Source organism: Marmota monax, unplaced genomic scaffold, assembly GCF_021218885.2.
Source record: "Marmota monax isolate L192 unplaced genomic scaffold, Marmota_monax_Labrador192_F-V1.1 WCK01_AAM20220418_F8-fsc00206, whole genome shotgun sequence".
NCBI classification, from domain to species: Eukaryota; Metazoa; Chordata; class Mammalia; order Rodentia; family Sciuridae; genus Marmota; species Marmota monax.
In genome coordinates this window covers 1,011,859-1,031,098 of record NW_026694490.1, presented here as the reverse complement: position 1 = coordinate 1,031,098, position 19,240 = coordinate 1,011,859, and the positions used below count along the sequence as shown (strand labels likewise).

At 39.9% G+C, this 19,240-nt stretch overlaps 1 protein-coding gene across 2 annotated transcripts; it reads left to right on the top strand.

Annotated features, from left to right (window-relative positions):
* The first annotated feature begins 75 nt into the window (after nucleotides 1–75).
* Hnrnph2 (heterogeneous nuclear ribonucleoprotein H2) lies at nucleotides 76–5,147 on the top strand. 2 transcript variants are annotated; one of them, XM_046419205.2, is made up of 2 exons: nucleotides 76–224; nucleotides 3,575–5,147. In XM_046419205.2, exon 2 carries the CDS (start codon nucleotides 3,628–3,630, stop codon nucleotides 4,975–4,977), a length of 1,350 nt encoding a protein of 449 aa, XP_046275161.1. In that variant the 5' UTR covers nucleotides 76–224; nucleotides 3,575–3,627; the 3' UTR covers nucleotides 4,978–5,147. The 2 variants fall into 2 exon arrangements, with proteins under 2 accessions (XP_046275161.1, XP_046275162.1); XM_046419206.2 differs by having other exon boundaries at nucleotides 83–212.
* The last annotated feature ends 14,093 nt before the right edge of the window (nucleotides 5,148–19,240 follow it).

Below are 19,240 nucleotides of genomic sequence, written 5' to 3'. Positions count from 1 at the left end.
TTTCTTGATATTGGCCCGCCCTATTTCTATACCAGAAGGAAGTGCGGCACCTTAGTGATCCCGAGTTTAGTCCGAGAGTTGCTCACGTGACCGAGATCTCACATGACGTAGGCGTTCACGTGACCAAACGCTTACGTGAGCAGAAGTAGTTCTGGTCGTCGTCTACCGTCTCGCTATAGCCGTTTGAGGGAAGAAGGAAGGAAAATTACCCGGTATCGTTAGAGGTTGGTGTGTGGGTGGGAACTGGGGATTCGGGGATGGTGATGTTGAAGACCAAAGCGAGGTCCGGGAGCCGCCTCCGCCTTTTTCGATCTCTGTTTTCCCCTCCCCCCGCTCCCCCTTCCCCCACCCCCTCATCTCAGTGCCGGGAAGCCGCCTTCTCTGCGCCTGGTGGGGAAATGGTGGATGTTTGTGACTGTGTGTATGTTTTTGTACATCTGTTTGTCTGGGCCAGTCTCAGGGAACCCCCAAGAGGAACCGTAAAGCGAAAAAGGTTTGAAAACTATGGTCCTGAATTAGGACAAACAGATATTGAGACCAGTGGCCTGAGTGCTGGTCCATCCATTTAGGCACTCAGTCTACTGTTTAATTGTGTGTTGGTAGAGGCCTCAAGTGAATTAAGTCAGTAGAGTCACATCTAGGCAAATGCTGCGTGCCTAATTGAGACGCCCAGTAAATTTACTTGAGTATTTGAATAACGTTAATCTTTCTGCTTATAACAGTAATTACATGTTGAATTTTTATCATTTGAAAAATAACATAAACGTAATTCGTGACTACTCAACCTTATATCATTAAGTTTTTTTTTTTTAAAGTATGTATATAACACACATAAATACACAAAAATATTAACTCGCAAATGGAGTCCTAGTTCCACTTCAGGCAAGTGTTCCGGTGGCCTTCCCAGGAGTTGTGAGCAAGCGGGACCTCCAGCCACTACAGAGGGGCTGTTAAGCTGTAGTGTGCTTTAGGAGGATTCATTATCCCACAGATGATCTGTCACTGAGACCTAAGGATGGTTTGTAGGAAGATTGTTTTTACTAGAGTTGCAGAAACATAATGGGCAATTAGTAAATGTTTTAATTGAATCCTCAGTGTGGTTTTATGGCAGTTATTACACTTTGAACTTTCTTTCCAAGAGGCCGAATGTTCCCAGACCACGTCAGATAAGTTATCCACATCCAAAGTTAAGAAAATTTTATATAATTTGCCATCCCAAATCCCAGAAAATCAAATATTTTGATTTGTTTTGTTACTTTTTTTCTGAAGTAAAAGTAATCTCTCTGTGGAAAATTGCACACAAAAAATTTAAAAAATGAAACAAACAAACAAACCATAAACCTACCCCTCAGAGTAGTCACTATAAACATTTGACATATCCCCCATACATATTTTTAACTTTGTTATTTTTAATTCCAGTACACTGTTTAAATAATTAAAACTGTATTGAACTATATAGTATAAAAAGTGAAAGTCCCACTTCATTTCTCCTACTTTTCCGTTGTTATTTCCCTCCCAAAAAAAAGTTTGTATTACATACTCATAGGTCGTTTTACACATTTACATACATGCTTATATTTTAATAAAAGTAGCATCATACTATGCATATTCTTTAATGCATTTTGGATATCTTTCTAGGTGAGGGAAAATAGATTTTTTATTTAAATGGCTGCAGAGCATTCCATTTTGAGGATACAATATAATTCATTCTGCCATTTTATTGATGGTTGCTTTCTACCATTACAGTGCTACAGCAAACATTTTTGTAAGTAGTTTTGTTGACCAGATTCCTGGAAGGAATCCTAGCAGAGTCAGAGGGTATGTGAATATTTTTTTACATAGTTGAGATTATAAAATAGCTGTGATCTTGGATGATTTAAGATTATAACATAAGTTATTCTCATGTTAAATATATTTATAACTTTTTATAACTTAAATGTGTAGTACTCTATTTTTCTTTTTTTAAAAGATGTTTTTTAGTTGTGGATGCACACAATACCTTTATTTATTTTTATTTTTATGTGGTGCTGGGGATCGAACCCAGTGCCTCACACATGCTAGGCAAGTGTTCTACCACTGAGCCACAACCCCAGCCCCTCTATTTTTCTTAATACCTGTCAAAGAATATATAGTTTCACAAATATTGGTATAAATTTCAGTTCATTTCTGTAAGGTACGTAACCTGAAGTGGACTGTCAGAAGGTATGATAAATATTACCAAATAGCTTTCCAGAATACTGTTACTACTTTTCACTCCTCTAGCAGTGTATTGGTTTGTGAACCCCTGAATAGTATTAACTGTCACTGTTTAATTTCCATTATCTTGGTGGGTGAAAAATGGTGATTAATTCTGGTTTTAGCTTGATTTCTGACAATTGATGGAGTTTGAACATTTTCCAGACTCCTCTCCTGTATCTTCTTATAACTGTATTCCTCTTATAGTTAATCTGTTATCAAGTCCTACAGATTCTACTTTTTAAATATCTTTTTCCTTCTCACTGCTGTTCCTTTACTGAATCTCTTAACATATCCAAGCAACCATTCTGACTAATCTCCTGCTTTTCACCTAGACCTCCTCCTGTGTGAGTGCCACACTGTTGCCTGGGTGATCTGTCTGAAAAGGTTTATGACATCACTCCTCTGTTTAAAACCCCATAGGAGGCCCTTAGCATTTGTATATCAAATCAGGCCTTTGGGATCTGATCTCCACTTTGCCATCTTTTCTTATTTTGACTCCTCCTATTTTATGCTCTGTCAGATTTTTAAAAATTTATTTATGAATCTCTGAATGGGTTCGGTATCTGTTTCATTTAACCATTCTGTCTCCAACTGATAGAGTTGACCAACTAGTCCCTTCTTTATACTACTATCTTTACATCTGCAGAGTTCTGTCATAGCAGGTATAATGTATATTTACACTTATATATTTAATGAAGACTGTCCCTGTAGGACCATAAACTCTTTCTGGACCTATTGATTCTTGTATGCCAGAGATAAGTACTGGACCTGGCACCTAAAAATATGTTTGGATGCATAAATTCCTAGTAATGTCTTTTTACTATTTATCTCTTAGGCCTTAATATTTCCCTGATTTTATTGATTGGCATACATTCTCTATATAATAAGGATATTAATTTATTTCTTCCAGGAATCTTCTCATTTTTTTTTAATCTTTTCATTTAATAAGTTTTTCATTTTTATGTAATCAGATATGGCCATATTTTTTGTCATCCACTTTCACTAATTTTTTTTCTGTTAATTTTTGAAGCCTTTTTATTTTCTATGTTTATACACAGAAAGAACATACAGAGGTATCCAAAGGGGAAAAAAAATCCCCTGAAACAAAAAGTTCTATAATCCTAACACTCAGAAATTATCACCATTAAAGGTATCTGACACTAGGCTTTGAATAAATAATTGCTGAATGAATGAGTTAAAAATTTGGTGCCGTCTTTTTTGTTTATATGGATTTTTAAAAATGCTACTAGTGTAATTTAATTGTTTGCTTTTTTTTTTCCTTTTACTATGTTGTGAATGTTTTTTCATGACAGTACTCTTCTAATTTTCTTTTCAGCCACATTGAAATTGCATTGAGCCAAGCTTGCCACCAAGAGCCCAAGAGTCACCATGATGCTGAGCACTGAAGGCAGGGAGGGGTTCGTGGTGAAGGTCAGGGGCCTACCCTGGTCCTGCTCAGCTGATGAAGTGATGCGCTTCTTCTCTGATTGTAAAATCCAAAATGGCACATCAGGTATTCGTTTCATCTACACCAGAGAAGGCAGACCAAGTGGTGAAGCATTTGTTGAACTTGAATCTGAAGATGAAGTGAAATTGGCTTTGAAGAAGGACAGAGAAACCATGGGACATAGATATGTTGAAGTATTCAAGTCCAACAGTGTTGAAATGGATTGGGTGTTGAAGCATACAGGTCCGAATAGTCCTGATACTGCCAACGATGGCTTCGTCCGGCTTAGAGGACTCCCATTTGGCTGTAGCAAGGAAGAGATTGTTCAGTTCTTTTCAGGGTTGGAAATTGTGCCAAATGGGATGACACTGCCGGTGGACTTTCAGGGGCGGAGCACAGGGGAGGCTTTTGTGCAGTTTGCTTCACAGGAGATAGCTGAAAAGGCCTTAAAGAAACACAAGGAAAGGATAGGGCACAGGTACATTGAAATCTTCAAGAGTAGCAGAGCTGAAGTCCGAACCCATTATGACCCCCCTCGAAAGCTCATGGCTATGCAGCGACCAGGTCCTTATGATAGGCCAGGAGCTGGCAGAGGGTATAATAGCATTGGCAGAGGAGCTGGTTTTGAGAGGATGAGGCGGGGGGCATATGGTGGAGGGTATGGAGGCTATGATGACTATGGTGGCTATAACGACGGGTATGGCTTTGGGTCTGATAGATTTGGAAGAGACCTCAATTATTGTTTCTCAGGAATGTCAGATCACAGATATGGAGATGGTGGGTCCAGTTTCCAGAGCACCACAGGGCATTGTGTACACATGAGGGGGTTACCTTACAGAGCCACTGAGAATGATATTTACAATTTTTTCTCCCCTCTTAACCCCATGAGAGTACACATTGAAATTGGACCAGATGGCAGAGTTACTGGTGAGGCAGATGTTGAATTTGCTACTCATGAAGATGCCGTGGCAGCAATGGCAAAAGATAAAGCTAATATGCAACACAGATATGTGGAGCTCTTTTTGAACTCTACTGCAGGAACAAGTGGAGGGGCTTATGATCACAGCTATGTAGAACTCTTTTTGAATTCTACAGCAGGGGCAAGTGGTGGTGCTTATGGTAGCCAAATGATGGGAGGGATGGGCTTATCCAACCAGTCTAGTTATGGGGGTCCTGCTAGCCAGCAGCTGAGTGGTGGTTATGGAGGTGGTTATGGTGGTCAGAGCAGTATGAGTGGTTATGACCAAGTTCTGCAGGAAAACTCCAGTGACTATCAGTCAAACCTTGCTTAGGTAGAGAAAGAGTACTAAACAGCTACTACAGAAATAAAAGCTGTGCATTTATGGGAGCTGAATAGAATGGGAGGGATGTCTAGTATATCCAGTATGATTGGTAAATGGGAAATAAAATTGATTCTGATCACTCTTGGTCAGCTTTCTTTCCTTTCTTCCTTTCTCTTTTTTAAGAAAACCAACAAAAGTTAAGTTTAACAGTTTTGCATTACAGGCTTGTGATTCATGCTTACTGTAAAGTGGAAGTCAAGATTGTTTTCAAACTTTTAAGCTCAGTAAATTTGAACACTGAAACATTCATCTAGGAAGTAATAACAAAGTTCAGTATTGACCATAACTGTTAAAACAACTTTCAGCTTTTCTCAAGTTAGTTATGTTGTAGGAGTGTACCTAAGCAGTAAGCATATTTAGGTTAAAGCAGTTTCACTTATGTTAAATGTTGCTCTTATACCACAATACATTGAAAACTTCAGATGCATGTTGAGAAACATGCTTTTCTGTAAAACTCAAATATAGGAGCTGTGTCTACGATTCAAAGTGAAAACATTTGGCATGTTTGTTAATTCTAGCTTTTGATTTAATAATCTGTAAGGCACGTGAGTGTACACTTTTACATTTTTTTTTTTTTTTTAAAGATCTGGGACAATTTTGAGCTGTAATACCAATACTTTAGGAGTTTGGTCATGTTATTTGTATGAAATTCTGAGGCTTTGATTTAAATATTTCCTTGTATTGTGATTTCCATTTAGATGTATTGTACTAAGTGAAACTTGTTAAATAAATCTTCCTTTTAAAAACTGGAAAAATAATCTTGTATAGCTTGATTTTTTTTTTTTTTTACATTGTTCTATTATACGGGCACATTAATTGACTTAAAATCTTCTGCCATTGAAATTTAAGTTTTTAATTTTAAACTACAGATAATACATAAGCTTTTTAATGTATACATCATTGTATATGTTATTACTAAGATAGATTCCTAGAAGTAGACTTGGTTAGATAAGATATCTAACCAAGATAAACACATTTTTAAAACTTTTGATTTGTCTTACCAGAAAGGTTAAAACTCCGCCTGGTAAAAACTCCACTGGCAGTGCATGCTTTATTATTCCCCCCAATACCCTGGGGTTTTTTTTTTTTTTTTTTTTTTTTGGTACCAGGGATGTATCCCAGGGGTGCTTAACCACTGAGCCACATCATCAGCCCTTTTTACGTTTTATTTTGAGACAGGGTCCCACTAAGTTGTTTAGGGCCTAAGTTGCTGAGGCTAGCTTTGAAGGTATTCTTTTTTTCGCGAGGCAGGTACTGGGGATTGAACTCAGGGGTAGTCGACCACTGAGCCACATCCCCAGCCCTTGAGGTTAGCTTTAAACTTTTCATCCTCCTACCTCAGCCTCCCAAGCTGCCAGGATTACAGGCATTTGCTACCACACCTGGCTCTATACCCTCTATAACAATGTACATTATTCATTTTGATCTGTGCCAGTTTGTTAGTTGAAAGTGATATCCTATTGCTATTTTAATTTGTATTTTTGATTAATATTAAGCTCAAACATTTTCCTGTTTCTAAATATTACCATTTCCATAGGACTCGTAGAGACTGTACCATTAAACCACCCCTTTCAGGTTTTTCAAGGGCATCTAAGCTTGTTTTAAACCAGTGATTCTCCAACTTCATTATGCATCAGCATCGTTTTTATTTTTTACTTATAGGCGTACACAATATCTTTATACTTATGCGGTGCTAAGCATCAAACTCAGTGCCTCACACATGTTAGGCGAGCGCTCTACCACTGAGCCACACCCCCAGCCCCTCAGCAACATTTTTAAAAAAATATTTTTGTTTTAGTTGTAGTTGGACACAATACCTTTATTTTATTTTTATGTGGTGCTGAGGATCGAACCCAGCGCCCTGCACGTGCTAGGCAAGCACTCTGAGCCACAACCCCAGCCCACATCAGCATCATTTTTAGGACCTATTAAAACATTGCTGGGTTCCATCCTTGGAAGTTTCTAAGTAATGGCACCCAAGAATATGCTGATACTGCCAGTCTCAAGACCATGTTTTGAGACTTGTCACAGTTCTCCAGCTGCTAAAGGTCCAACACTAAAAGGGCATGATCCCTTTATTCCTTCTTTTTGTTTCCTGTAGCAAGTAGTTTATAAATTTCTTTTAAATTATAAGCCATATATTATTTATGATATCTTGGACCTCACATGAGGATTTCAAGTTGTCATTTTGGCCCCTTTGGCGTTATCTTAAATTTCTGTTCAGATCACAGTGGTTTTTAACCAGCTGCATGGAACTACTACAGTTATCTGTAGATCTTCTGACTATCTTGGAGTTAGACTGTTATCCTGGGGCTGTTTAAGCCTGGAACCAGAGAAATACCCTGAGATATGAATCAAATAGCAGATACCACCTAACCCCATTTTATTCAGGGAAACTTCATTGAGTACTATTTCTAGAAAAGCCTTCAAACTGAAGATGCAGTGGGAGATTTGAGATTCTCTGATGATTTATAATTTCTGTACTAGTTAGTTGCCAGGAGCCAGGCATAGTGGCACACACCTGTAATCCCAGCAACTTGGGAGGTTGAGGCAGGAGGATTGTAAGTTTGAGGTCAGCCTGGTCAATTTAGGGAGACCTTGTCTCAAAAGACAAAAGGCTAGGAATGTAGCTCAGTGTTAAAGCAACCCCAGTAACACAAAACAAAACACAATATAGACAACAGTTGGCAGGAAAGAAAAAAATCTGTTTTGACTCTTATTGAGCCAGTTATCTTGCTCTTCTAAGTGCTTTTCTCTGAGGGTAAACTAGTAGGTGTTTTTGCTTTCCGCGTTGTTGAATTAATTTTCCAGAAGTTTCTTTTAAGTATGAGCAAGGATTCTCAAGTTAACCACTAGATGTCACCCTACCCCAGGAAAAGGTAGGCTGAATCCTAAAATCATAGGTGTTTGTTTCTTTGCTGGAGAAAAACTCAATGGCTCTAGGAAGCAAAGGAAAGAGAACCTGGAGGTCACTGGTCAGTACTAGGGCTCTACAAAGGAACAGTACTGGGTGGATGGCAGTAGGGATCCCTGTGCCCAGGTGCATGCACACACACAGGCACATCCTGTCACCACTGGTAATCTGACAAAGCTAGCACTACCCAGGGGAGTATTCTAGGAGGTAAAGTGGGCAGCCCACCCACGCTGGGAACCACTGAGTCAAGAGATTCATTTTAGACTGCATGAACTACCGGGTAGGATCAAGCAAAAAGTAGGCAGCCACAGTAATTGTGGCCTAGGGGAGTCTCCACTGGTGGATAGCTCCTGCTAATTGTTCTCACAGTATGGTTTGGGGGTCAACAGCAGCAGCACAATCTGGGGCCTCATTACTAATGCAAATTCTGAAGATGCAGCCCAGATGGACTGAATCAATTTCTGGGGGTGGAGCCCAGCAAGCATGGCACATATGTACCTCATCTCAGCAAATTGGTAAGAAAATGCACTGCAAAAAAACTTATAAATCAAATTCTTTTTCCTTCAGGGAGAATTCTCAGCCCTATCAGTAAAAATGAACGTTTCTTCAGGATAGGCCTGAAGGGCAATTGCAAAACAGCTGCTGATGGAATAAAACTCCAGTTGCTGAGCCTGATATCAGGCTGGGAGTGTCACAAGAGCCCTTTCATAACCTGCTCCCACATTGATTGCAATTCAGTCTTGTGAATGCAAAGCAGGCACATCCATAGAGTCACCATATTATCAGGGTGCAGGGCCTCACTAAGGAGGTGAGGAGTTAGGTTATGCCTGTCCTTGGAGCCTGTGTATGGTCAATACAGACCTATGCAGAGAACATACTTGGCTTCAGCCCTCCGACAGAGGTTAGGCTTCTGAAAGAAGAGATGGGCACGGAGAGACAACATCTGAGAATCATCATGACATTCAGTAATTATTTTCTGAACCATTTATCTATTCTAATGCTCTATCTGACCAATTTATTAGTGTTAGGAAGAACTTGACAGAGGCGACACCATTTTGAAAAATATCCCATCTTAGAACAAGAATCACCTCACTCTGAGTCAGTCTGACCTAAACCCTAGACAATACTCCCTTGTCATGCAAAGAAAACCCAAACACTCCATCAGTATAAGAAAGGAAATTGTTATTTGGGACTGAAATTCTGAAAACTTCTGGTTTCTTATGAAAACATATGGACCCTTTCCTAACAACTCCCTAGCAATGGTCTAACCGCATGCCCCATTCACCAATATCTACCCCAGGCTGTAAGCAGAGGACAGGTTTCAGTCTCTACTGGGCCTGGCCTCCACAGGGCCCCCCTCTGTAGGTTTATCCGGAATAAACATATGTTACTGTTGAGCCACCTCTACCATTTCCTTCTTTACTTACAGTTAGGATATCTACTTGGACACCAATAGGGTCTGTTTATAGAGTTGTTTCTCTCCCTCCTTCTTCCTGTTCCCCTTCCTTTGAACAAGGTCTGTTTATCCTACATAAGTTGTTATGTTTCATTGTTAAACCCACTTTAGAGATAATGAAACTCGGTTTTGGGGAAGGTGGGAATCAACTAACTTGGGGAAAGAAGCAGGATGCTGGAGGGGAGGTAGAAATCATTTATGGAGCAAGGAAGAGAAGGACATCTTTCGGATCCACATGGGATGGTGTAAAGGTAGAGGCGCCCTGTGACCTGTGGGGTGTGGGTGGCGGTGACAACACTGGAACCTGCACCTCCTCTCTCACTCCCTAGCCAGCAGTCCCCTTTCTCTACCGCTATCCCACAAAAGAGGAAGAGAAAGGGTGAGGGCCGAGAGAGTTTGGTAAGAAATCCTCTCTCCTCTCCTTTCAGGATTTCTAGAGGCCCTCGAACAGCTCTCTCTCCAACCCCCAGGATATTTTGTTTCAGGCAAAGGGACCGAGAAGAGGCTGCCGGGAAATGGCGGCTATGACCAGGCGGGGGCTCGCGCTGGCGGCAACGGCAAATGGGGAGTGGTCAGCGTGGTGAATGGCGGCGTCGGTGGGGGAGAGGAAGAGGACTCTGGTGTTAGGACAGCTTGGAGAGGGAAGGTAATCACTTTTGTCAACCACTGCCTGGTGTCAGATAAGGCCTGGATACCTAATTACCTCGCACTTCTTCCCAGGCTCTTCTTGCTCCTTTTAGTCCCACCGGGCGCCACGGAGTGGGGAGACGGTAAGAACCGGTGGAACCTTGGGACAGGAAAAGGGAAGGGAGGACTCTGGGCTCTCCTCGCGTCCTGTTTGTGCCAGGCGCCTACTCTGATGGTTTTCTCCGACTGATCCCCTCGCTGGAAGGGCTTCTCCAAGAGCAGCCCCGGGAGCTTATGCTAGGGGGCAACGCAGCTACCTCACTCCGGCAGAGGGTGCTGTTTTGACCTACGCAGAGGTACTTACTTGTCTGGTACACAGTGGGTGCTGAATCCATGTTTACTTTCATTGAAATGTTGTTACATTTTTTATGCCTTGAGATTAATCTTTACCTTCTGTTCCAGAAACCCTCAATGCTGACTGGATCAAGGACTAACAGCTCACCAACTGTCACAACACTATATTGAAACTTTATTTGTGTTTTTTTTTTGTTTGTTTTGTTTGTTTTTTGGTACTGGGGATTGAACCCAGGGGTACTTTACAACTGAGTGACATCCCCAACCTTTTTTTATTTTTTATTTTGAGATAGAGCCTTGCTAAATTGCTGAGGCTTGCCTGGAATATGTGATCCTCCTACCCCAATTTCCCAAGTCATTGAGATTACAGGCATGCACCATGCCTGGCCATATTGGAACTTCAAAAAGTTCTGGAAACATATTAGTTATTTTGTTTACTTCTCGCTCATATTACTTTCCTTTTCATTTCTATTTAAATTTTTTTGCAGCAAATTCTTAAAATGTCCTCTCATATCCTCTCTTTGTTGACCCTCATTCCCTCTTTAGTCCACGCTGATTTGTCTTCTCTATATCTTTTTTTTTTTGGTACCATGGTTTGAACCCCAGAGTGCTTAACCACTGAACCACATCCCCAACCTTTTTTTTTTATTTTTTATTTGGAGACAGGATCTCACTAAGTCACTTAGGGCCTCACTAAATTGCTGAGGCAGGTTTTGATCTTGGGATCCTTCTGCTTCAGCCTCCCAAGCTGCATTATTTAACATGTAGTGGTTTTGATTTTTGCTTGTCCAGTTAGTTTAGTCCTGTGTGTGTGTGTGTGTGTGTGTGTGTGTGGTGGTGGTGGTGGTGGTGGTGGTTCTGGGACTAGGACCCAGGGCTTCTGGCACTCTACCCATGTGCTTTATGACTAAGCTACACCCCCACTCATTTTGTGCTTAGGTGAAAGTGATGGCCTTGCCTTGTATGTGTGGCCCTGAGTTCAATCCCAAGCACTGCAAAAACAAATGAAAAAACAAAACCTATATGGGGTGGCTAATTCATCTTCCAATTCTTTATAGCTGATCACCTTGACCTGACTCTAGTAACAATCCCCCTTTTGTTGATAGCTCCTCATAGTAGTCTTCCATCTACTGACCCACTTACTCAACTTCTTGTCTATAAATCAAAGTTTATCATTATTGCATTTGGAATTGAGCTCAGTTGTGTACTGAAGTATCTTTTCCTCTATTATAATAGTGTATACTCAGTAAAATCTGTTTTTATTGCTCTTTTATTGGGGGGGGGAGATAACCAGGGATTGAACTCATGGGCCATGCCAGTATGGAAAGTGAGGGTTAGGCAGGGACTTTGAAGCCAGCTTAAGCTGTGTTGTCTATATCCTAAGAGCCATTGGAAACTCTGTGGGGTATGAACAAAAAATCAGATTTGTCTTTGGAAAATATTGCCCTACAGAAATATTTGCTACAGAATGGGCAAAGTATTGGGAAGGAGTCAATGTATTGGGGAGTCTCATTAGGAACTATTGTAACAATCTAGGGTAGTGCTGGTAGTAGCTTGGATTAGGGTAGCTGTGGTTTAGATGGAGGTCATTGATCTTGTAAGCACAAGAAGATGAGGCTGGACACAGACTTAACAGATCAGACAAAAGCCTTTATTCAGGAATGGAGTCATAGTTCTGATGGACTCACTCTCCTAGTGGAAAATGAGCCACTGGAAAAAGGAGGGGACTGGGCTTATATAGGTTATACTGAGAGGTGACTTAATTAATGAGCTTGTCAGTTTGGGGCACTTAGGAATTTGGAGTCTGTCTTACTGGGCAAGATGGGGGTGCCTAGGGTCAGTGGTCAGTTTTGGGCACCCAGGAAACAGGTTTGTGAGAATTTAAAAATTTGTTTTTGCTGGGCAATATTTTTACTTGGAGAAGAATGGAGGGTCTGGGGTCAGTGTTCAGAGCTTATCTCTTTCCCTTCAGGGTCCCATTGTACTGCCACTGGGAATGGATTTATTTGGAGAAGGATCAATACTTTGGCTTCCTTTCTAGGGATTATTCTGTCAGTGGGAAAGAATGTACTGGGAAAGAATCAATGCCATCAATGTGCTGCTTTTCTCTGCATTCCCGCTTCCCAGGCTATATTATTTTGGGGTTTGTCATTTTCCATATCTAATATGTATATTTTAGGGTTATGTAGGAGGTAGAGTCCATAGGACTTGGCAATGGAATGGAATTGGGGGTAAGGAAGTGTGATATTATAAATACATAATTTGTCTTTCTCTTAGTTTGTTAAATACCCAAAACTGCTCTGGGAAGTGAGCTTTTGCCTATTAGGAGAAAAATGCTAAGATCACATATAACATGTGCTACATTCACACAATGTAATACAGTATAGTCATTAAATGTGATTATGTAGATCTATGTTTAACAATGGTAAAGTATGATCAGGACCTATTTTTAGGACATAATTTAGTGGGGTCACAGAAGCAATTTGTACTGAGTAAAGTAGAAAATAGGAAAAACAGCACTTTGACTTTCCCTCTATAACTTACAGAGAGAGTGAAGGGTCAAGGATGACTTCTCAGTTTTTGGCTTATACAACTGGATATTTGGGCTTCTGATCAGAGATACTGAATACAAATTTTGGTGAAGAACACTGAGTTTGGTCTTAGACATGTTATATTGGAAGTGCCCTTGAGAACACCCAAAAGAAGCCATATAGATAGTTGGATGGACAGATCTAGAGCTCAGAAGGGAACTCTAGACTGAAGATGTACATTGTGAGCTATATGTATTCAGGTGGTAGTTGAAGTGGTGTGTGGGGTGTTGGTCAGAGTATCAGAGTGAGAATGTAGGAGAGGATAGGAAAGAGCCTTGAGAAAATCCAGTATTTCATGTGAGTAGAGGAGGATCAGCTTGTAAAGAAGAGAGAAAGACCAGCCATGGAGGTTTAAAAGAATGGTAGGAGTGACTTTAGTCATTGAAACAAAACAAAGAGATTGTTTCAAGAAATAGGGAGTGGGGGGGCTGGGGTTGTGGCTCAGTGATAGAGCACTTGCCTAGCATATGTGAGATACTGGGTTCGATTTTCAGCACCACATAAAAATGAATAAATAAAATAAATGTGGGCTGGGGATGTGGCTCAAGCGGTAGCATGCTCGCCTGGCATGTGTGCGGCCCAGGTTTGATCCTCAGCACCACAAACAAAGATGTTGTGTCCGCCGAAAACTAAAAAATAAATATTAAAATTCTCTCTCTCTCTCTCTTTAAAAAATAAATAAATGTATAAAATATGGTAGTGAAATTATTTTAAAAAAAGAAATAGGGAGTGAACTATCAAGTGCGCATGTGCTGAGAACTCAAATAAGATGTGCACTGGTGAGTGTGTGTTGTTTTTGGAAATGTGGAGGCCATTAGTGACCTTAGCCAGATTTATTTTTATGGAGTAATGGGGCAGAAATCTGGATTGGAATGGTTGGAATGTGGGTAGCAGACAAGGACTGATAAGGAAACAGAAACAAAAGAGTATAGGCAACTATTTGAAGTAGTTTGGCTGTGGAGTGTGTGGAAAAGTCAGTAGTAGCAGGAATGAGATTAGCGGTCAAAGGAGGCCTACTTATTTATTTTGCAGTACTGGGGATTGAACCCAGCAGCACTCTACCACTTAGGTACATCCTTAGTTCTCCCTTTTTGAAAGTATTTTGAGACAGGTCTCACTAAATTGCCCAGGCTAGCCTCAAACCTGCCTCAGCCTCCTAAATAGCTGGTATTGTACACATGCACCACCACACCTGGCTAAGAGGCCTTTAAATAGGGATTAATTTTGTGGATGTGTAAAATTTATAGTTAAGTGTCTTTTGGGAGTGAGTGGTTGAAAATATAGCAGAGAGAAGGGATTATATTGTAGTGCACATTTGCTGACAAAGAGAAGGATCTGTAGCCCAAAGCAAGTGGACGAATTAGTATTCAGTAGGAAGCAAGAGCATCTCTGTTGTACTTAAGGGACCACTGATAAGGATGTGTACATCTGTGGAATGTCTATGCTTGATGTTGGGAAGATGAGAAGGAACTACCTTCTGAAGCCCCCCTTCATTTTTTTCTCTGTAAATGGGAGTGTGGTCGTACACATGTAGAGAGAATAAAAAGGAGGAGGGTTTGGAAGTTTGAAGAAAATGGAGAAGATTCAATGAGTTCTAAGAATGAGGGCAGGTTGTTGGTTGACCAGAGAAATATAGGACTGCTGAGTAATACTGATGATTTATTTCAGGTTGTTGATGATAAATTTACTATGAACCAAGATTTAATTTTTCGAATTGCTTTTCTAAATGTTCTAGTGTTTTATTTAATCCTCAAAATAGCTCCATGAAGTCGGTATATTATTATTATTTTTATTACCCTCTTTTCACAGAAGATGAAATAGAGGTATAACAAAGCTGTCTTTTAAAATTTTTTTGGTACTAGGGATTGAACCCAGGGGTACTTTACTTCTGAACAAGATCCCCAGACCTTTTTATATTTTTATTTTTATAGTATTGCTAATTTGCTGAGGATGGCCTGGAACTTGTGATTCTCCTTCCTCAGCCTCTTGAATTGCTGGGATTACAGGTGTGTGCCACCACACCTGATTGTATGACATTTATTTCATGTTAAAAGCTAGATTTGCAGGCAAGTATTGAATCCAGATTATCTGTTTGCAAAGCCATGATCCTAACCATTACACTAAATTATGTCCTAAAAATAGGTCCTGATCATGCTTTACCATTGTTAAACATAGATCCACATAATCACATTTAATGACTATACTGTATTACATTGTGTGAATGTAGCACATGTTATATGTGATGTTAGCATTTTTCTCTTAATAGGCAAAAGCTAAGTTCCCAGAGCAGAAATAAATTCTGTTGTGTGTTCCTTTGCCCCTTGTGTTCTGTAGTGGGAAAGCTCAGGAAGGCTGGCACTTGTTTGCCTTTGTGGGCAAAACAAGTTAGTTTTTCTAAACTGGGCCTTATGGAATATTGGTCTCTGACTCTTTCATAGACAGTGTCTCCATGGATTTGTAAATCGATTTTATGTTTGACAGTCTGCTCAGTTCATTTTTCAGAAAATCTCTAGCTATTATACATTCTCAAGTCAGCCAATAGTCAACACCAAATCCCAGAAAGGAGAGAGCTTATTTGAAACCTAGTTTGCTTTAATTTTAATTTCACTCCTTTCTACTTTGGTGTATTTTCCAATTTCCTATAAAGAAATATGCAACTTCCATTTTGAGGGGAAAATTAAGTTAACTTGTTTAAAAGCCAGGCTAGGTAGGGGACTGAGGCCTAACAAATCTACTATAGCCAAATGTAGGTTTACTCTAGAACCCAACAATTCTAAGAGAATTGAAAGCTTACGATTCAGATTCATACACGGATGGTCTTAGCAGCTTCATTTATAATTGTCCCAAACTGGAAACAACCCAAATGTGCATTAACAAGTGAGTGTATAAACAAAATGGTGACACACTCATACAATAGAATACTACTTAACAGTGAAAATGAATATATTCTCAATACATGCAAAATAACTGTACTGAGTGAAAGAAATCAGATTAAGAAAAAAGATTACACACAGTGGTACATGCCTGTAATCCCAGCTAATCAGAAGGTGGAGGCAGGAGGATTACAAATTTGAAGTCAGCCTCAATGACTTAGCAAGATGCTGTCTCAAAATAAAGAATAAAAAAAAGACTGGGGATGTAGCTCAAATAATAAAGTGCCCCTGGGTTCAATTCCCAGTCCCAAATTAAGAAAAGATGACATACTTTATTATTCCACTTATAGAACATTATAGGAAATGCAAATTAATATATATTTGTAATGTTTAGATCCATAGTTACTTCTAGAGCTAAGGATTAACTGGGAAGGGGCATTTGGGAACCTTATAAATTGATGGAAATGTTCTACATTTTGATCTGGTTATACCAGTGTATACATGTATATAAAATACATCAAGATGTACAATGAAGATTTGTGCACATTTCTATGTGAATGCTGTCTCTCAACAAGTTTTTTTAGAAGCCCAGCTGATTTTGTCACTCTCTTTCCTCTTTCCTCTTTCCTTTGACCCTCTTCTTTCTCCTTTTCTACATCTCTCTTGTTTCGTTATTTCTTATATCCTTTTGGGAGAGAGTTGATGATGCGTCAGGAACTGATGCATATTCTGTCTTCAGTCCTGCCAATCAGATATTCACATGGTCCTGAAATTTAAAAAATGCAGAGGACAATTTATTCAAGAAAGTAGGATAAAAGAAGTCTGTGGTTAAATGATAGCTCCTGGGAATGTTTATTTATTCCTTCTTTTCCCATGCACTTGGATTAGAGAGCTATTTGGGGGTCCTCACTTCTCTTGTAGTATTTCTCTAAAAGCAGATTTGCCTTTGAGTCCCTTTTGTACTACTTACTAGATGTTTGGCTTCCACAACATTCCTGGGTGATCTGTTTGAGATAATTAGTTGTTGTTATCTTGCTGGAGAAGAGGACAGGAATCTTGACTCCATCAAGATCTTAGGCCTGGCACTGACAATGCTCTGTATCTTGTCTTGTGAGGCATAATAAAACAGGAAGACACCCAAGTAAATAAAATCAGGCTTATGATTTTTCTTTCATAGTACAAAGTACAAATGCCTGTTTATTTCCCTCCTTTTTTTTTTTTTTTTTTGGTACTGGGGATTGAACTCCAGTACCACTGAGCAACATGCCCAGCCCTATTTTTATTTTATTTTGAGACAGGGTCTCACTGAGTTGTTTAGTGCCTTGCTTTTTGCTGAGGTTGGCTTTGAACTCGTGATCCTCCTGTCTCAGCCTCCTGAGCTGCTGGGATTACAGGCATATGCCACCGTGCCCAACTATTTCCTTTCTTAATGTCCCTTTTTAGAGCTCTTTATGCTAGCTATGGGATTTAATTGATCTAAAGTTGTTTCTTCTAGGGAAAGTTCAATGGAAAGAGAACTGATGTTTGATGAATGATTGCTCTGTTTCAAGCACAGGGCTAATGGGTTTTTTGGTATAATTTTTTAAAAATTGTTCTTTTTAGATATACGTAACAGTAGAATGTATTTTGATATATTATACATATGTGGAGTATAACTTATCTTAATTAGGATCCCATTCTTGTGGTTGTACATGATGTGGAGTTTCACTGGTCCTGTATTGGGTTAGTGTTTTTAATAGGGGGTCAAAACAACCCTGTGAGATAATGACCATTATTGGATTTTGGAGATAAGGAAAAAGAATATTGGTTTGGGGAAGGGGGACTAGTTTTGATCAGCTAACATGTGGCTAAAACAATTTTCCCCATCTCTATTCATTAATTTCATTGCCCTACCTCCATTCATTAATTTTATTTCTTATTGTTCTATAGTTAATAAAGATAATGTGACAAAAAGTCCAGCCTTTCTCTGTCTCAACCCCTTTGTAATCACCATCAACCAAGGTGTCTGCCTGAGACCAAAACTATTCACCTAAACTATTGAAGCAGATCTAATATCACTGGCCCATAATCTCCAGGAAAAAAAAGTGGGGAGAGAGGGAGGGAGGGAGGGCGGAAGGGAGAGAGGGGGGGGGAAAAAGAGAGAGAGAGAATGGCCCTGTATCTATATTGGACCTTCCTTTGCTTTCCTTGCATCCAGACCCCCAGCCCATTGGGTTGCATTGCCCACATTCAGGGTGGGTCTACTCTCAGTTTTCTGTCCCATTTGTCAATAATCTCTGGAAACACCGTCATTGACACACATAAAAGTCTCTTAATCCAATCAAGTTGACAATCCATATCACACCTAGGGTTTCTCATTTAATACTCTCAACAATATTGTAAGTTAAAAGTCATAATCCTAACTTTATTGATAATGAAGCTAAGCCTCATATAAGTCCCAAAAGCTTTAGGAAGTCACCTAACTGTTAAAACCTACATGCAAACCTCATAAGTACCTGGCTCCAAGCCCATGATCCTCTCATTTATTTATGTTGGTAAGCTTGCTCAAGGGCTTGAGGGAACAGACAGCCTGCCATTTCCTTCTCCTTGGTTAATTCTTGTTTTAAGAAAGGCAAAGGAGAGAGAACCTGGAAAAAGTTAGTGGTCAGCATTAGAGGTCTGTAATGGAATAGCAGTACCAATTAGGGCTACAACACAGGTGCATGCACATATGTATTATCATCACCACCACCAGTGCCAGTGAACCAATGCTCTCAAATCTAACATTATTTAGGAAAGTTTGCTGGGAAGTAAAGTTGGCAGCCCATCCACACTCTCAGACAATGAGTCAAAGGGTTTATTTTACTTTAGTTTTATGGTGCTGGGGATTGAATCCAGGACTCATGTATGCTAGGCAAGCATTTTACTTCTAGGTTATATCCCCAGTCTTGGGGGATAATTTTAGACTGTGTGGGAATTACTTGGCAGTCTCAGGCCACAATATTTGAGGCCTAAAGGGAACTCCATGATGGTGTTGTAGGGGAAAGGTGAATCAAAGCACCTACAATAGCAGGAAACAGTTTTATTTAGCTGCAGCCAGGTTCAGAGAGTACAGCTTTTTCAGTAATCAATTAATTCCCCGAACCCCAAGTTCAGATAGTTTCGGAACTTTATACCAGCATGTAAGGGGAAGGGCTCAGAAGTTCACAGTCTGCAGAAGTTCATATAAAAGCAGCTTTTTCTTTCACTGTTCTGGGCAAGTTAACCCTTCAAGGACAACACCTGAGAAGAGGAAAACTTCTTCTCCCCTTTCTTTCCTCCCTCCATTATCTGTTACCCTGGAGCCCAGTTGGTAACTTCATTTATCTTAGAAATGTAGATATCTATGTGAAGCTCCAGCTGAAGGCCAGAGGCCTTG

Bases quoted from the DNA above. Each gene is read 5' to 3' on its own strand.
- Hnrnph2 (XM_046419205.2), top strand. From the start codon at position 3,628: ATGATGCTGAGCACTGAAGGCAGGGAGGGGTTCGTGGTGAAGGTCAGG.